Source organism: Hylaeus anthracinus, unplaced genomic scaffold (genome assembly GCF_026225885.1).
Source record: "Hylaeus anthracinus isolate JK02 unplaced genomic scaffold, UHH_iyHylAnth1.0_haploid 0, whole genome shotgun sequence".
Taxonomy (NCBI): Eukaryota; Metazoa; Arthropoda; class Insecta; order Hymenoptera; family Colletidae; genus Hylaeus; species Hylaeus anthracinus.
The window spans coordinates 12,521,818-12,540,250 of record NW_026533254.1 but is presented as its reverse complement, the minus strand read 5'-3'; the positions used below and the strand labels follow the sequence as shown (position 1 = coordinate 12,540,250).

Here is an 18,433-nt window from a genome sequence, read left to right as displayed (position 1 = left end):
GAGAGAGAGAGAGAGAGAGAGAGAGAGAGAGAGAGAGAGAGAGAGAGAGAGAGAGAGAGCACGCTATGTGCCCCCGCTTCCGGGAATATATTTAATTATTTGATACCTTGAACAAACAAAATATTCCACTTTTTTAAAATCAACCTTTAGGTAGCGGAGGAAATAAAAAATTGGCAGAAGCATTGACCGCGAGCGCTTCACAAGTCGAATCTTTAACGCCGCAATTGATAAACGCTGGTCGGATTCGTATGACGTATCCAGATAGCAAAGCAGCGGACGAACATTTTGAAAATTTGCGGCAACAGTATGCGGAAACAATGCAGAGGGCACGGGCGTTATGCGACGAAGCAACCGATAGTGGAGATTTCATTAGAACTTCTGAGGAACAAATTCAAAAACATTCGTTCCTCTGCGAAGAAGCTATTGCTAAGAGTCATCCACAAAAAATGGTTGACAATACAGCTGCCATTGCCAGATTGGCTAATCGAGTAATACTCGTAGCGAAACAAGAGAGCGATAACAGCGAAGACCCTGCGTTTATTCAGAGGGTGAACTACGCTACAGATATCCTTCAAAACAGTGAGCAACATACTTACTTAACAACTCTTATGCGGATCGTTTGTATAAGTATACATTTTTAAGAATTATTTTTGTATAGGTGTTGCTCCAATGGTGCAGGATGCAAAGCTGGTTGCGATTAATATCAATGACGGTAATGCAGTTTCTCGTTGGAGGGAGAGCAATCGAGCAGTAAGTAGCGTAAAACATAGATTTCAAGTTCTAATTACCATTATTTTATTTATTTAATATGTTAAATTGTATACTGTAGCTCCTGGCTAATGTTGGACAAGTTCGTAAGGCTATCGTGATTCAACCTGATATCATACCGCCGCCAGAAGTATCACAATTACATCTCAACGACGGTAAGTACACAAAATGTTCTTTTATAGATCTTAAATTTTGTTATATTGTTTAAAAAATGGCATACTAAATATAGGTTTCTCTGGAAATAGGTAATTAATGTTTAAGCATAGAACTGTTTAACAAATTTTCATCTGTTATTTATTTATATAATCATAGTGCATTCTTTCACGCTTCGAACTATTCGAAAAATAATTTAGTTGAAGCCATTCAATGTATTTGCTTATTCGCTTACATTTCGTGAATGTAGACGATACATTCTTGAATACTTCTCGATAACTTTTACTTTTTTTTTGTAAAGTAAAACTTCTTTAACATATTTCTTCCAGACGAACAAATGCCAAGCCGTCAATATAATTACTTCACAAGCAAAGGTATAATATATTTGCATGCAGGTGATTTATGCATGATTAATCATCATATTGTATTAGTAAACTTCTATTTTGATCAATCGGTTAAATTTATCCAAATGATAAATAATGATAATGTTTCAAAAGTAAAGAAATTGTATTTAGGAATAAATTCGTATCATATTTTGAACTTAAAAACATTCAATAAAATACGGTGTACGGTGTTATTATATTTTATTTTATTTTATTATTTTAACGAAAAATTTGAATACTTGTAACAATTTCTTTAAATACTAGTTGGTGAGCCTTTAAGAAATCAACCATCGCCAAGCAATTTATGTGTCATCAGTCCTAGTCTGAACACAAATAAATCCCAGCGTCGCTCTGTCAGTCCATTACCGAAGTGGGCACGTGAAGGTATTTACTATTCTTCAAAAGAAAATAAAAACTGGAACGTACAAACCTCAGAGGCAATTCATATTTTTATATCAGGATACAAAGTTAATTATTTTTTTCTTATCAGGAGATAACCCTAATCTCCTATATCAAGAACTGGCTTCTGACAACGAGTTAGAGAAATCAGTTCACGATGGAGGTAATTCAAAATTAGTACTTTTGGGGTCTGAAAACAACAAGTTTTCAATGCTCAAAACTCTTCTCATCTTTGGGAAAGAAGCATGCGTTATTTAAAATTAAATGTATATCGATCCGATTACTCTTTTTTAGTATTAGGAATCGGAGGACTACAGCATTATACATAAATATTATATATTATGTTAAATTAAAGGCATTATGTTTTTAGTAACCCGAAGATATAATATATTACACTAAACTTAATTTTTTTTTAAATATTTTATGTGACCTATCATTTTGAAAAACTAGATATTAATTTACTACACAATAGTAGAGTTTGTTACCTTGCGTAATTCATACAAACATTTTTTATTTAACACAATATCGAAATAGTTGTCCTACATTTAATTTTATTATGTTGTTACGTAACAAATATATAAATTTTAAATCTTCATCTTCCATGCTAACAATTTTTTTATTATACGCAGTTAACTATGATTGATTGTATTGAAATGTTTCGTTTTATTAATTTATTATTCATATTTCGTGTGTCACATTTTTGTTGCTGCATGAATACTAAGATACTTTTTGTATTGATATGCAATCTAAATCTGTTAACAATGTGTTTGTACCTTCAATGCTGCGTGGAATGATAGGCTATTATTACGATTATGATAATGACGATGGTAATTATGAAACCCCTATATTTTTCTGTATGTATATGGTATGTTAAATTTTACTGTATAAAATGTAATGTCTGCATCAAACAGAGAACTCTTATTTGGACAACAAATTTGTTTTATCAAGCAATTACTACAAGTAGTTTTAATTATTTTATGCAGAAGTCGCACCACCGCGTCCACCTCTACCTGGTGGTGATATTCCACCTCCGCGACCTCCACCTCCAGAAACAGACGACGAAGATGAAATGTTTATGCACGCGCCACAACCCAATCAACCCATAATGGTAATTTAAATCTTTCTTATACTTTACATTTCTGGAAACGCAATTTTATGGAATCACTTTAAACAAATTTTTAGATGGCCGCCCATGGACTACATCAAGAAGTACGACAATGGTCGAGCAAAGATAACGAGATTATTGCTGCTGCGAAAAAGATGGCCATTTTAATGGGTAGATTATCAGGTTTAGTCAGAGGAGAAGGCGGCAACAAGAGAGATCTGATAGCTTGTGCTAAAGACATCGCAGAAGCTTCCCAAGAAGTGACTCGCTTAGCAAAGGAACTCGCTAGAGAATGTACTGACAAACGTATCCGTACGGTACGTACAGAATTTATTTTAAGTTCTTAATGTTTTGCGTAACATTCATTATATATGTTTTAAGGGTATAATTTTTGTATTTTCCAGAATCTCCTTCAAGTTTGTGAACGTATACCTACTATAGGTACGCAGTTGAAAATACTATCAACGGTGAAAGCAACAATGCTGGGTGCACAAGGTATAGTGTACATTTTTTTTACTATTTAAAATCATATATTCTTTCTTACAACAATCTGAAATATAGTTTACTCGGTAAACATTAAAGGATGTCGGGGGATATTCTATATCTTTAAAAAATAGCTGAAGTAAACAATTATTAATAAAATATTTTATACATAGAGACGCTCCCCACCTGGGAAGAGTTGATGCTTTATGGTAAAAAAGTTAATAAATTATGCTTAATGTCTTTATCGTTCTCCTTAGTATTTATTTTGTTTAATTTTTGAATACTATACAGTTTTGCACTTGCATTACAATGCATGGATATTTTAGTCTTCCCCAAAAAGGACAAGAATAAATTAAACATTTTCAAATACTCGATTACAAAATTTAAAATTATTTTTTAATTTGTTGACTTTTAAATTATTACTTATTGATATATTATTTAAACTTTAAATGGTTTGCGGTTGATATGCTTCTACTCATCACGGTGTAGACGAATTGATTGGGTGCAGTAAGTTTACCATAAAATAAATATGAGGTAGCATAGACAATATGTGAGAATTAACGTTGTGTATACTTAAGAAGCAGCACTGTATTCGTAAAGTATACTTCGTATATAATACAATTTATTTATCATCAAATTAGTTCTCAATGAAACAAACTGATTTACATTGCCATTATTAAAATTATTACTTGTATCATTTATCTCATCATTTTCAGTGTATGTATTTTAGATTTGTTCCCTGTGCATGAGTTTTTAACTTACACATGCCCAATTCTCTCTTTTGACATAAATACACAAACTGTATTTTTTACGAATATTAGCACTTATGTATTGCATGCAATACATCGCAGTAGTATTTATTTCCCTTGTAAGTGATAGATTTGTTAGATAGTTTTACATCCATTACACATACAAAATAATATTTACCCCTACAATATGTATGTACGTATTTAAAAACGTAATTTTGATTACATAGAAGTCGTTTGTTTTGGTTTATTTTTATTATACTTCCATTTGTTATTAATACATTACAAAAATTATAGAATATAATGATAGAAATGAATACTTTCGTTTTATGAAAATTACTTTAAATACTCAAATTTGAAATATACTTGAAATGTATACTTATAATATACAGGCACAGAAGAAGATCAAGAAGCAACAGACATGCTTGTTGGAAATGCTCAGAATCTAATGCAAAGTGTGAAAGAAACCGTTCGCGCGGCCGAATGTGCGAGCATAAAAATACGCACTGCCTCTGGTATGAAACTACGTTGGGTGCGACGTCAGCCTTGGTACCAATACTGAATAGAGTGTGACGATGATGAAAATCAATGAGAACGGGTAGGTAAGACTTCCTAATGTCAGAACATAATCGATTCCACATGATATATTTAAAAAAAGTGTTCTAATAAGGAACAACATTCAGGTGTCTTAAGTTCAAGAAATTTAATATATTTTTTTTATGAAATATACACTATTGAGAAACGTAACTTGCAATATAACTCAACATATAACAAAAAATATTAAATCTCTTCTACATGCCTGAATTTTGATTCTCATAATAGCCTAAACGTAAATATAATCGTACGATAATTTATATTTATACACGTACTGACAAATAATATATTCATTGCAAGAAATTTATAGTTTGTAACATGAAAACGAGAGCTAGTGATTAATATTAGAAAAATACTTTACCTACACGAGTTATGAAACATATTTCAATCATTGAAGTATAGTCTAAAGGTATTTTCAGACAATGTATTTAAGAGCCTCTATCTATCTCAGTCTCGTTAAAGGGTAAAAAATTAAGTAGAGATGATAGAGCTTATGCCTTATAGAAATTACCAATTTGCTATATATTTATACGTGTATTCGCAGTAAGTGTACTTTCGCATATAATCGATTTAACATCAGCACAATTAATAGAGCAAGACATTTTTATCTATATTTATTAAAAATCCGATTGAACCATGATATAGCACTATGTATTTTTGCAAAGTGAAAATGTGCGAATATAATTTTAATAGGTGCTATTTACCGCAATATACACGTAGATATCTTAACATCCAATATATACTAAGAAAATCTATTTTTATAAGTTTTATCTAATCGTCCCTTTTAGAGAATTTATATAGCTGTTTTTATAACCATAATTTTTTCGAACTGGTGCTATATGCGTGCAATATAGATACGAAATATTGCAAGATAACACGAGAGTGAGCAATGTTAAACCAAATACATGTAATCAATTTGGTCATGTACCGTTAAAAATCGTAGATTAAGTATTAGTATGAACAGTACTACATAACACGAAATTGGAATGTTCATAATATGTAATATTAACACTTACGAGCATCCGGCGAATGTTATAAATTCGTCGCACTCTGCGCATCGAAGTCTCCCTCAGCCAAAGTGTTAATTTTGGTAATACAGTTTACACTAATTTTGTGTAAAACTACTTATAGTAAAGATTCATTTTTATTATATAATACAAATTTATAAAATTGATGAACTATGATTTTATATTATAGCATTATGTACACGATCTTAGTCTAAGAATTAATAAAATTAAATACAATATTGTCATTGTTGGATTAACATTCAAGAGGATCCCGCTTCATTGCGTGTAAACCAGGCACTGTAGCGCCTGGCATTTTATTCTTTGGTATTTTTCCAGGTCGTAAATAAGGATTGTCTATGGCATCTTGTTGTGTTGTGGTCTCTCCGTTGTGTTCTGTATCTTCAGTTTGTCCTTTCATACCTACAATGGCGACAAATTTGATTAATTATTGTTTTTTTTTTTTTTTTTTTTTTTTTTTTTTTTTTTTTTTTTTTTTTTTATTTATTTATATTTGTTGGTATTTATTTCCAATGAATTCAGACCTTCTTCTTTCTCTTCTTTCTCTTGTTCCTTTTTCTTTTTTACAGGGCTTGGTTCAAATTGAAAGTCTTGATCAGGCTCAAATATTTGATCTTGTGGAAGAAGAGCTGAGAGATAGCTAGGAAATTGTGGTTTACACGATATTACTGAAAGTACAAAGCATTTCATTTTTATAATACACATATTGATCACTTACATTGCATAAATTTGAGATTACTTACATGGAAACATACTATTATCTTCTGTTAAAAAGAGGCTATGCGTTTCTCCAGTTTTTGCAATGAACCTTGTTAGTGCCCTTTCAATATCACGCTTTTGTGTTGCTGCTTTTTCTCTTATTGCTTCGTACTCTGTTACTGGCTGTTTGTGTGTCTGTAAATAGATAATGTGATTGTAGATAGATAAACACAAATCATTTCAATTATTGAATTATTATATTTTTTATTCATCTTAGTATGTATGCTTTACCGGTGTCCTAATGTATGCATGCGGATCAGGAAAAGCTGGTAAATAACTTGGTATATGAGACGGATGACCTTGTTTCACTCCAGCCTGCAAAATGTTCAGTTGTTTTGATTGAGTTTGTTGCTGAAGTGGGGGTAGAACAGTTCTGTTAGATCTCTTTCCATAAGTTTCCATGTTATCCAATTTTATACCCATATTTATTAATGCTACTATGACATCTGCAATGAGTGGTTCTGTTCTACCAGAAAGTTCACAATAATTCCTGGCAGATTCTCCAACCTCTACAATGACTATAAACGGATAAAATGGATTCAATTATTGAATATTTCAGACAAAGTATAATTAAAATATTTGGAGACAAATAAAAAAATAATGTATTAACAAAGAGTATAAACTATTAATTTAAGTTTTTTAACTCTATTTAAATTCTTACAAGATTGTAGCATTTCTGTAAGTGTTTCTAATGCTGGTTTATCACAAGTATCGTAACCAGATTCCACCAGAATACTGCAAACTACATGATTTAATACTTTTCTTCGTGTATTTGTTGTTTGTATATCCATGTTGTTCCATGTAAATATCAAGTAAACCACATTATGATAGAAATCACACTATAGTCAATACCAAACTATACTGAAAATGGTTTTATTCGTAGTGGCGCCATCGGTGGAAAAATACCCAAGTTTGTAGTGAAAATAATTCCCACCATTTCTATAAGATAGCAGCACCGATATGTTTTAATTGTGCTTTAATTTTGTATAAATGTATAATTAATACGATTCCTTGCCATATAACACTACAATATATTAGTTAATAGTCCAATTTATCATTTGAATGAATAATTATTTAACGCAGCAGTAATTTATCTACCCTTTAACTAGTGTCGCCATCTAGCAAGAATAGTGGGAACTATTTTCACTATAAACTTGAGCGTTTTACCACTGATGGCGTCACTAGTACTAAAACCGGCCCAATGAGCGTCTCAGTGAGCGGTGGTCTTTCTGCTCCCAACCAGAGATGGGCAAAACCCTAGACTTCGAATAAATCTGAAGTCTGCCGATATGTTTATCTCTTTTCCTTCTTTGGAAAATGTTCTAAAGAGGAAAGGAGATAGACATATCGGCAAACTTCAGATTTATTCGAAGCCTAGCGTTTTGCCTATCACTGCTCCCAACATATAAACTTGTTCTAGCTAGGGATATTGATCCAACGAGTAAATTTTTGATAAATTGTATTTCGATATTTGTATCAACAATATATCATCTTAATTTCTATAACAGCTTTTAATTCATTATGATATTCCTCCATAAATACACTGTACTATAAATTTGCAGCTATAAAGAATTTTGTAAAACGAAAGAAATTATTCTCGTACCATACGTAGACGGTTATACTAATCATCTTTGTATTTGCGTTCTGATAACGATTAGCTAACGGTGCATTTGTTGATCCCTGTTTCAATCCACGGATTGTGTGGTTGAAAAAACATTCCTCGTTGAACGTAGAACAGTCTAACTTTATGTTGGTTTTAATTTACGAATTCTTAGTGTAATTTTATTTTAATATCCGTTGAGTAATGTATGTGCCTGTAAAAGAATAATTAGTCGATATACCCAGATATACCTGTATCACAACAAACGTTTATTATACGCGCGCAATTGTTTTACATTTGTATGTAGAAATTATCTTAATGTATAATTAGTAATTAAGATTATGGCGTCAGGTTTGGAAAGTTACGTGAATCGTATCCTTTTTTTAACTAGATTTTATGATCGTAATATTATAATTTATACTAGTTGTTTGTGTAACCTTAACAAATCACAGATACCGTTTCGATTATCACTTCTGATGGCAGGAATTTTATCGTAAGGACATTATTTGTAGTGTGCCTAATTTGTTTGTAACCCGCATTGTACCTTAAAGTTACTATTACAAACTTTGCAAAATTTGCTTTTGTTTTCAGTCAGAGAAGAAAGTTAATTTCTATTAAATAATTTGTTTAAGTTCTTTGCTACTAGATTGACATTTTTGTATAATGTTAAGTGTAATTGATCAATTCCATGTTCACAATTTATGTTTTTTTAGGGTACATTGAAAGGTTTCGACCAAACCATTAATATAATATTGGATGAATCACATGAACGAGTATACAGTACAACACAAGGTGTAGAACAAGTTGTATTAGGCTTACATATCATCAGAGGTGACAATGTGTAAGTAATTTAATTTAATTACTATTAATTATATACATTAGAAAATGTATCCAAATGCTTCTCTATTATTGCTATCATTATTGAACTTATTTTTTGTCTATGTTTGCTACAAATTAATACATCACCTCTTTTCTTTAAATTGATACATTAATTATTTGTATTTAAATTACATATAATAAATGATAGTATAAACACGTTGAGATATATAAATAAGTTAATAATATAAATTCCCATCATTCTAGCAGTCTCAAAAATTGCATGAATACTGTTATTTAAAAAAATATGTGAGTGTACAGTTATAACAAGATTGTTAATTTACATTTTGAATTACATATGTACATTTGTTACTATATTAAAAGTATATACATATTTCATAATATAATTAGTAGTGGATTGTAGAGAGATTAAATGCCCATAATTATAATAATGGAGAACATTAATAATGTACAATTAATTGTGTACAAAGCAAACATATAAGGATCGTTTTAAACATATTACATTTGTATTTTCTTTTCTTCATTTTCTGTAGGGCAATTGTAGGAGAATTGGATGACGAGATGGATGCACGTTTGGATCTATCGGGTATAAGAGCCGATCCTCTAAGTTCTATTGTACATTAGTGGAATATGATTATAATTATAATTATTATGACATAAAAATAATAATGATAATTTAATAAGAATCTGTAACAGTGAAGTATAGCTTGATAAAAGTACAACATCTTATATATGATATATATTGTACAAATCTTGTCATCTTTTATATCCATAATTTAGAGTATTTGTATTTTAAAAAGTACACTGCGGAAATACAGCGTTATTTATGATATAATAATAACGAAGTAAAATCTTATCAGAATCAATAATTGAACTGTACAAAAAGTTTTACTATATAATAGTAAACTTTATTTTTTTACAAATGTAATTTTACTTTATAGTATCATAATAATAATAAAGAAAAATATAATTGGTAGGTTAACACTGGATAATGACTGAACAATTCATTAAATTTAAATATAATCTGTTTCTAATATTATTTCTCAGAGAGGAAGTATTCTTAACCGCATTTTAGCAGATAAATGTGTTTAACATTAATGTGGAACGTACAATTGTACCACGAAAGGGATAAATGTAATTACTGGATAGAAGTTTTACCAACATTGTAAAACTTACGTTATTACAGGATTAACATCTATTCGAAAGTTTTTAGTTTGCAACTTCTACAAAAATTGAAATGAAAGATTTTATGTACCCATTTATATATCTTCAATACTTATCGCAAGTAAAAAATTATCTCCATGTACAACTGTTTTCAAAATTCTTATAAATACATTAATTTTTTACAAAATATTGCAATGTCGTACTGATTGATGTACCGTTACTTCATTGGTGTTACAATTTATGATAATGAGCCTTAGGCCATTTAACAATCGAATAATTTACATCATACTCGTTCGAACGCAACTCGATAAAATCTACATGCGTCCTAAAAGCCAAAAACTACAGTGTGCACATGAATCGTATATAATGCATTGATGTTACGTACTATACATGGAAGACATAAAAAAAATATAAATCAAACTATTTTTATTCATCATACCTTATGTATTAAATGTCTTTTCAAATTGATAATGTTCTTCTATATATACAGACAAGTTTGCTCAATCAATTAATTTCATTTATCTGTAATTTAATAAATGTATTGTGTATATAATTTCATCGTAGAATATGATTTATATTTTTAAATAAAATATAGAACGTCACGTGATTATGAGCATTATCCACAGCATTCACGATGTGCATGCGTTTTAACAAATGCTTGAAAGTATATTCATTTACAATTTCTTAATATTTTCGACTCCTTAAATTTCTATTCTGTTATATAATCACTAGCGAGCATTTGACACCATGTACAATTGACACGATTAAAACAATTAATCTGGACCGCATAAATGAATGCATTATATCAACAATGCATGCTGTACAAATTTAAATTAGAATGAGAATTATCACCAGGTACTTCGCTTATGTACCTACTCAAAATTGCTTATTGCTTTAATTATTAGTCACGATATTGGTCCTGTTTCGATTCCGCCGCCTAATTCGACCACCTCGTCTATTTTGATTAGTTCCATTCCACTCTGCCCCATCCATACCAAAATTTGGATTCGGGCCGTTTGGATTGAACCCCATCATAGCAGAATCTGGAGGTACTGGACCAGGACCGGGACCAAAATTATTGAAATTACTACCAGAATAATTGGTTGCACCGTCGTACGATGAATTAACATCTGGTCCAAAACCTACACCAGGTGCTGGACCCAGAAGTCCGGCTCCATTGTTACGTTGCACGTTAAAACGTGGATCAAAGTTCATCTGACTTTGAGGCACAACTGGTGGTCCATTAAGAGGCATGCCTGGTGGCATATTGGACATTCCTGTCATACCCATAGGTGCCATATTTTGAGGGCCCATAGGTGCGTTCATCATGGGTCCCATCGGGCCCATGTTTCCCAGCATTGGATTCGGACCCATAGGCATCATACCTTGTCCTCCTTGCATAGCTTGCGGTCCGGGTATAACCTGAGGAACGGACAATCCACCAGGGCCAATTCCTATGTTCGTTATTTCCATTGGTGACTGCTGTACAGTTTTCATCATGGAAGCATTTACATTTTGAGAAGATAAATTGGAAGCCTCGAGAGCTTTTCGACGCGGATCAGATCGAATTTGAGGGGGGGATTTCGGAGTATCTGGTTTCAGTGGAGGTGGAGACATAGGAGAATCGGCTAGTTCGATTTTACCGATTCTAAATATTTTCCTCAAACGTGGATCGTATTTCACCAGTGCGTCGTTCTTCGTGAGTTTAAGACCCGTGTAATCGGGTCTTGGTATGTCAACAACGTACACTTTGTACACCATTGGAGGATGCGAAGAGATACTCGCGTCTATTTCCGTGCATGGTATGTGTGATGGTGCTGGTTTGAAAGGTAGACTTAACATTTGTCGCAGATCAATGTCAGATTTTGTCGATGCATCTGTAAAACTTGCACCGACAACTCGAAGATCCGTATCCCCGAAACCAGTTTGAAATCGTTGTCTGAAATCCATATCTTTCCTTCTAAGATCCTGATCCGTCTTGGTACGAAGATCTGTGTCCATATTAGTATCAACAGCGGTAATACCAGAACTGTAGATGCTTGTTTCCAGTCGAAGATGTTTCGATTCTTTTTTACAGTCTATCCTGCTGGGACTACTTGGCTTCTGTTCATCTCTACGTTGCCGTGGATCCCGGGACATGCGAGGATCTCTCGACACAGGCGCGGAGCTCGTTCCAGGCGAGGAACGCGGACTCGTTGTTTCATTCTCGATTTTTGCCAATTGATTTGAAGTATTGAACGTTGTAGGAATACCCATTTTATTTTGGCTATTGGAATCATCTAATGATGCTCTATCTGGCGAGGATTTAACTTTCGAAAGATAATCCTGTCCATTTGAAGACTGTTGACCAGATTTGCCAGTAGTCGAACTGTGTGCTTTGAGCGAAGATAACAACTTCGACACTTCAGCGCTGATATCGATTTTACTCAAATCACCGAGTTTGTCTACGATAGCTGCTGGCTGTGGTATGGTAGGTGTTACGGTTTGGGGCTGAAATTCTTCTTTAATGACAATATTCTGTGTCTTTTCTGCGAACTCGTTTTCTTCTTTCAAATTGTCCTTATTAGATAGTACTATCGTAAGGTTACCACCTTCGTCGTCGTCATCGTCGTCCTCGTCATCTGAGTACCAATCTTCTAAAATTTGATCTGTGTTTCGTGTAGGACATTCGTTCTCCATATTTTTAAAGCTATCTTGAGCTGCCCGTTGTTGTTGTTGGATACGCATAAACAATTCTTGTGCCTTTTTCGGTAAATGTGCCGGTACTTCTTGCTCTTCCGCATGCGGCGAAGAAGCATTTAAATTAATACTTTGTTCATTTGCGGTAGACGTTTCTGTAACAAATCGAGTATTTGTTGATTAATATTAGTTACTTATTTTACTTATTACTTGATGATAAAGCAGTATATAACAATCTACCTTCTTGATCTGTACTTTTGTCTTTCGGTTTATCGTCATCTTCGGCTGGCACCTCGATAACAAGATCAGTTTCTTCGTCCTGATCACTTTCTTCCTCGAACTTTGATTTAGTAAGATTTGCTACTTCATCTGCTATACTAACAACGGGTGGGGATTTTTTTGAACTTTTTAATAATTGCCTTAAATCTATATCTTTCGAATTTTCAAGTATAGAAGTATCTTTTTTCTTTGCCTGAAAAAGAATATTACGAATAGTTGTAGGTTTAAAAGATTTATCGCATAGGATAGGAGCATAACTATTATACCTGTTCTAGAATCTCATCTTCTTCTACATCCTTTGTAAAATCTTCTCTATCCCTTACTTTACTTAAAGTAGCTTTGTTCAAATCGGAATTGGCCTCTGTATAAAAATCCATGTTTGGTAAAGATGGTGTCAATGGTTTTTGATGTAGTTGCTGTTGAGTTGCCAAACCTAATGCAGCATTAGGAAGTTGCAAACCGAACTCATTGGCTGATTGTAATAGCATAATTTGTTCGTATGGAACTCTATCTTCATCTGACCCCCATCGAGTTTTTTTGCCAGATGGTTTTCTTTCTCTAACAGTTTTAGGTTGCACTGTGTGTTCTTCTGTATCGGAAATTAATATTTATTAATGACCTTAAAATCATATCTTTCACTTAATCTCTATTATAATAATCAAAATATTATTAACTACCTTTTTCTTCCTTTTCATTACTTTTTTCTGTGGCATTAATTGGTGCAGTCACATTTAAATCGAAAAGACTTGGAATCTTTTGATTTGTGGCCTCCTGACCTTGTGCTAGTGTTCTTGCTGTGTTATTAATCATTAACATTGCTCCTTCTCTACTTAAACGAGGAAAATCACCAAGAATTTCCTTTGGTGCTGTTTCTAAATGTTTCAGTAGTATTCCTTTTACCTAAATGACAACAATATTGACTTTTAATATGATATTTAAATGAAATGCATTGAGAGCTTAGCTATTTGTACCTGTTCATTTAAAGGTTGATGGGAGAATTTACAATTTTCTCCCTGATTGCATTTCAATCCTGTATGGAAAAATTTACATGGAAAATCATGATGCATGTAAAGACACTTGTCTCTCTTCGCGCAACAGTCCATAAGGTAAAATTTACATAGTTCCATTTTTCTAGGTGGCAATGCATTATGCGAAAAGGGGCAGTCGTCTCCTCTATGACATTTTCCTTGCATGTAGTAAACGCATATAGCATCTGGATCTTGATTATGGTCATTGCTCTGATTTCTTCGTCCATTTCTATCATTACGCATTTGTCCACGAGTTTTATTTTTACCGCCGCGTTCGCTTTTACCACCTCTTCTTCCTATTATAATAGAAATATTTTTATGAAATTTGCAAAAAAACATTTAATAAACTGTATTTTTATCATTGTACCTCCTCCTCCACCGCCTCTTGTACTGCCACGCTTAGTATCATTATCCCTATGACGATTTACAGTAGGCCTTTCATCGTAATCAGAGTTACTGTCAAAATTTTCATGTTCATTGGTATGTCTCGGGGAACTATTTTCTTGTGAATCTTTCCTAACAGGTGAAGCACCTCTTACAAATAACATTTCATCTTCGTCATCATTAGCATTTTCATCATCGCTCACCTTTCGCCTCTGTAACCAATATATTAATAGTAAAACTATAGTTCTGACATCCCATTGTAACATGGTATCTTAAAAATTAAGTTTCACAAATACATTATCCTTGTGAAAGTTAATTTTTTAGAACCATTAGAAATATTATCCATCTAAAAACCTTCTGATCCTTGCTACGGTCTTCTTCTCTTTCATCTCGTAGCCTTTTCCTACTCTTATTTCTATTATTTTTACTCTTAGATTTAGAATCTTGGCTTCTAGCACCATCCTCTTCTAAAGCTGCCCTAATAGCCTTCTCGACATCACCAGCCCAATCTTCTGTTGGGCTTTTGTACTTTAAGAACCGCTCATGTTTACTGCCTCCTTGTACACTGGACTTTTTATTTTTATTAAACTTAGAATCAAAGCTTTTATTTTTTGATGTATCTGTCTTCGATGTATTCTTGACAGTATCATCAGCTGGTGGTGGTGGTACAGGTTCATCGTCTTCATCGGATGGAATTTCTCCATCTTCCAAGTCATTGTCATTATTACTATGCATATATTAAAAACGTAGTGTTAGTTAAAAACATTTAAAACGTTTGAAATATCTATGTGTGCATTGTTGTATATTTGTATTTTGAAATGTATTAGGATATAAGACTCAAGAAATTTATGACAATGACATACAATTATGTAAATTTGTCTGTTTAACAAGTTTGGCAAATTATCATTTTTTAATTTGTGCAGTTATAATTAATAATAATACAATGTTAATGTATTATTATAGAGATTTGATGAAACCAGATGTTGTATATCTATCAATGAAATTACTATAGACATCATTTTTAATTTCTTTCTAATATTTATAAGCAAAAATTTTAATTAAAACAGGAAATAAGCTAGATTATATGAAAATAATAGCTTAAAATATTCTTTCAGATATTTCTAAGCATCTAACACCCTGAGATACCTAATAATTCTGAAAATTCTTTGTAGGTAAGATTTTTCATAAACAAATTAATTCAATGGGCTCTATCACCTCATTGTCATTATCATCATCATCATTATTTTTAAATGATCAAAGAGGAAACGCAAAAATGCGCTTTATCGATTAAGTGAAAAAAAAGGAGTTTTTCATGAGGAAATTGGACCGTACTCATAATGGCTGTCAAGGACATTATCAGCGATGGTCATTAAATACATTATGGGCTTATATGTTGGCGTGGACAAAGGAACATCGAAAACTGGTCGAGCAGAGTATACCCGAAAGATGTCCCGCTACTAGTTCAGCTGAAAACATTAGCTTGTCTTTGGAGCACGACTAACGGACATGTTGTGTGTAGCACAGCAAGCATCGATCGATGAAACTCAGAAATGTATAGTCAACGTTACATATGCTTGAAAAATGATGGGTTTCCCCGTGATTAATGTAATACTGTATCGACTCGTTTCGAATCGCACGACGATGTCTACTCGAAACATTGTAACAACGTTTGCACGTTGCGTCGCATTACGTGTAAAAGCATAAAATTATAATAGAAAGAGAAAAAAATACCCATACGATAAAGTAAAGCATAATAACCATACCCACGTTTAAAACGAATAAATAGAAATATAATAGAAAAGTAATCGGCAAATTACAGGCGCTAGAAGTTGTTAAACAGAGCACAATGAAACGCGTCGTCTGCACGTCGTATAGAAAAATAAATAGATTGGAGTTACCTTACCCACGAATCACGTTCATCATTTTAGCATCATTATCATTACAACTATCATAATTCATCATCATCGATGCAATAGCATAAACATTGGATCGATATACAACATCACATTATTTTGCAGCATATCTCATTGTCATCGTTACAGCATTGCCAACAGTGCGTGTAACATATATATTTTTTTAAATGTCGACGTCGCACCGTCAGAATTTCTTCGCGTGTAGACCCGTTTTCTGTCTCGTTCATCCGCTTGCATATACATACATATGTACGTAAATTATGTATACATGTATGTATGTACATCACGTAGTCGCTACATGTGTGACACGTGTAGATAGCTGTGTAAATCTGTCTGTGTAAATATGTCGTCTGCGAAGTCGGGAAATGTATACAGGAATACCTTCCCTCCCCGGAAGAATCACGTGCATATTTTCTCGATTCTAGAATTTTTCATGTACAAGAGAAATCTCATCGATAAAATGTAGTTCTTCAATGCTCTCTGGAAAATGAAAATTACGTGCAAGCATTGTAGTAAACATTTATATCTACGTACCGAGACATAAACGTTTACACATTCAAATATTTGGCAACTGATGCTTGTACAAAGATAAAACTTATGTTCTTATCCAATGACCATTTATTCGTTATCAATCGCAACGGTTTCGATCTTGTTACAAGCTCTTCTCAACGAAAATTCTATAATTTCTTCAAAGATATATTCACAATCTTAGAATTTCATTTGGCGGATCGTAATTATTACGCCAATTATTATGCCAATTGATCTTAAAATTAATTGTAGAATATTCGCTGAGAAGGGCCTGCAACGAGGTCGAAAACGTTATTATCGGATAATGCTCATTAGCTACAAACGTGAGTTTATACGTGTAACTGAAATTTCTATGGATAACGTGAAGTTTCATCGAAATAATGTACAGCTCGACACTTGTAAATGGACGGAAAACGTTGCTTCGTTACGAAAATGACCTTGACCTTTGAACGATATGTCAAGGCATTGTTCGCGCGTATAAAGCGAAGGCGTAATTTTAGAATAGTTTGGCTAGCTTAATTTCCAAGCAATGAAGAACCCGATGAAAGTACATAAAGAGAACAAAAATGAATTACGTGTACCCGAACAACAGCGTAATGGGTTCGCTTTTCCCCGCGGTGCCAATGGTATATGCCGAACGAAAAGCGGGGGACAGCACAGAGCCTCCGGAGAGGGGGTCGACGTGTGACGTGGTGGTAATACAGTCATAGAAAATTTCGACTGTTTTGTTTGGTGAATAAAAAATGTGGAGGCAAACCTTTGGATTAGAGTCTCAGCCGCGGAAACACTCTCTAATGCCATTGTTTTGTCCCGATCGATCGTGTTTTGTACCGTATGATATAGCACTGTGGCCCGACGATGATCATTCGATCGATTGACGCGACCACACTCGATGGCTCTTTGTTTGCGAAATAATCGCGTGCCTGAATTCTAGCATTTGAAATTTGGAAAATACTCGGTTCTACGGGACACAAATTAGCCTACAGAATATATATACATATATGTATATATGTATATATACATATATATATATGTGTCGTGCGTCTTTCCGTTTCTCTTTCTCTCTCGATATTAACGTAGGGCGCGCGTGCGCGCACCAACAAACGAATGTACCAGTTTCGTTAACGTTTTCTGTCCCTTTTCATCAACTCGGTTACGCCCCTGTTTTTCTTTTTCTCTCGAATGTTCTTCACGCCTGAACACAGGCTTATTTTCGTACTAAATACTTTCTTCTATCCTCTGTTCTTATCCCCGTAATACTTATCAATGCACTTTAGATTCGGCGAAGTATGTATTACACTGTGTATCTCCTTTCTTCGCTATTAAATTTCGTTAAATGGCGTGATCTCGCCACTGCAACGTCATTCTGGCTTGACGTGGCATATGGCGGCTCGACGACAAGTTCGTAGGCGTCTTAGATTATCTCTTTCTCGTATGGACGTGAATGTATACTTGGCAAAAGCGTGTAAAAAACGGGGCGATGCTCGAAAGGAAATGCGCGTGCGTATTGTTCTTTCTTTTTTTTTTTTAGCAATCCGTACCGACAACGATAAAGGACAAAATCCAAACGTTTCTCCGAAACTACGACTCGAAGCTTCGAAGAATC

The 18,433-nt window shown here is 33.4% G+C and overlaps 4 protein-coding genes across 11 annotated transcripts in view; 2 read left to right on the top strand and 2 right to left on the bottom strand.

Annotated features, from left to right (window-relative positions):
- LOC128896775 (vinculin) overlaps positions 1-5,883 on the top strand; it is a 10,145-nt gene extending 4,262 nt beyond the window's left edge. For 2 of the 8 annotated variants that reach the window (XM_054160247.1, XM_054160238.1), the window contains 12 exons: positions 151-579; positions 659-750; positions 830-923; positions 1,251-1,295; positions 1,569-1,688; positions 1,795-1,866; positions 2,501-2,530; positions 2,687-2,811; positions 2,886-3,125; positions 3,213-3,303; positions 3,465-3,500; positions 4,430-5,883. In XM_054160247.1, coding sequence (XP_054016222.1) covers positions 151-579; positions 659-750; positions 830-923; positions 1,251-1,295; positions 1,569-1,688; positions 1,795-1,866; positions 2,501-2,530; positions 2,687-2,811; positions 2,886-3,125; positions 3,213-3,303; positions 3,465-3,500; positions 4,430-4,599 — 1,544 coding nt within the window. In that variant the 3' untranslated portion in view covers positions 4,600-5,883. The remainder of the gene's footprint in view (positions 1-150; positions 580-658; positions 751-829; positions 924-1,250; positions 1,296-1,568; positions 1,689-1,794; positions 1,867-2,500; positions 2,531-2,686; positions 2,812-2,885; positions 3,126-3,212; positions 3,304-3,464; positions 3,501-4,429) is intronic. The other 6 variants (XM_054160299.1, XM_054160262.1, XM_054160256.1 and 3 more) reach the window with 5 other exon arrangements.
- A 7-nt stretch (positions 5,884-5,890) lies between these two features.
- On the bottom strand, positions 5,891-7,257 carry LOC128896972 (transcription initiation factor TFIID subunit 8). The gene is made up of 5 exons (XM_054160591.1): positions 7,077-7,257; positions 6,647-6,933; positions 6,400-6,550; positions 6,181-6,324; positions 5,891-6,058 (listed from the first exon to the last, which is right to left on the bottom strand). The coding sequence occupies exons 1-5, from the start codon at positions 7,204-7,206 to the stop codon at positions 5,892-5,894; spliced, it is 879 nt and encodes a 292-aa protein (XP_054016566.1). The 5' UTR covers positions 7,207-7,257; the 3' UTR covers position 5,891.
- A 685-nt stretch (positions 7,258-7,942) lies between these two features.
- LOC128897108 (U6 snRNA-associated Sm-like protein LSm8) lies at positions 7,943-9,603 on the top strand. Its single transcript, XM_054160798.1, has 4 exons — positions 7,943-8,387; positions 8,468-8,508; positions 8,729-8,856; positions 9,386-9,603. The coding sequence occupies exons 1-4, from the start codon at positions 8,357-8,359 to the stop codon at positions 9,474-9,476; spliced, it is 291 nt and encodes a 96-aa protein (XP_054016773.1). The 5' UTR covers positions 7,943-8,356; the 3' UTR covers positions 9,477-9,603.
- A 421-nt stretch (positions 9,604-10,024) lies between these two features.
- Positions 10,025-18,339, bottom strand: LOC128896766 (protein suppressor of sable). The gene is made up of 8 exons (XM_054160229.1): positions 17,585-18,339; positions 14,741-15,113; positions 14,370-14,598; positions 13,946-14,298; positions 13,652-13,874; positions 13,241-13,563; positions 12,936-13,167; positions 10,025-12,850 (listed from the first exon to the last, which is right to left on the bottom strand). Exons 1-8 carry the CDS (start codon positions 17,626-17,628, stop codon positions 10,911-10,913), a joined length of 3,717 nt encoding a protein of 1,238 aa, XP_054016204.1. The 5' UTR covers positions 17,629-18,339; the 3' UTR covers positions 10,025-10,910.
- Between the last annotated feature and the right edge of the window lie 94 nt (positions 18,340-18,433).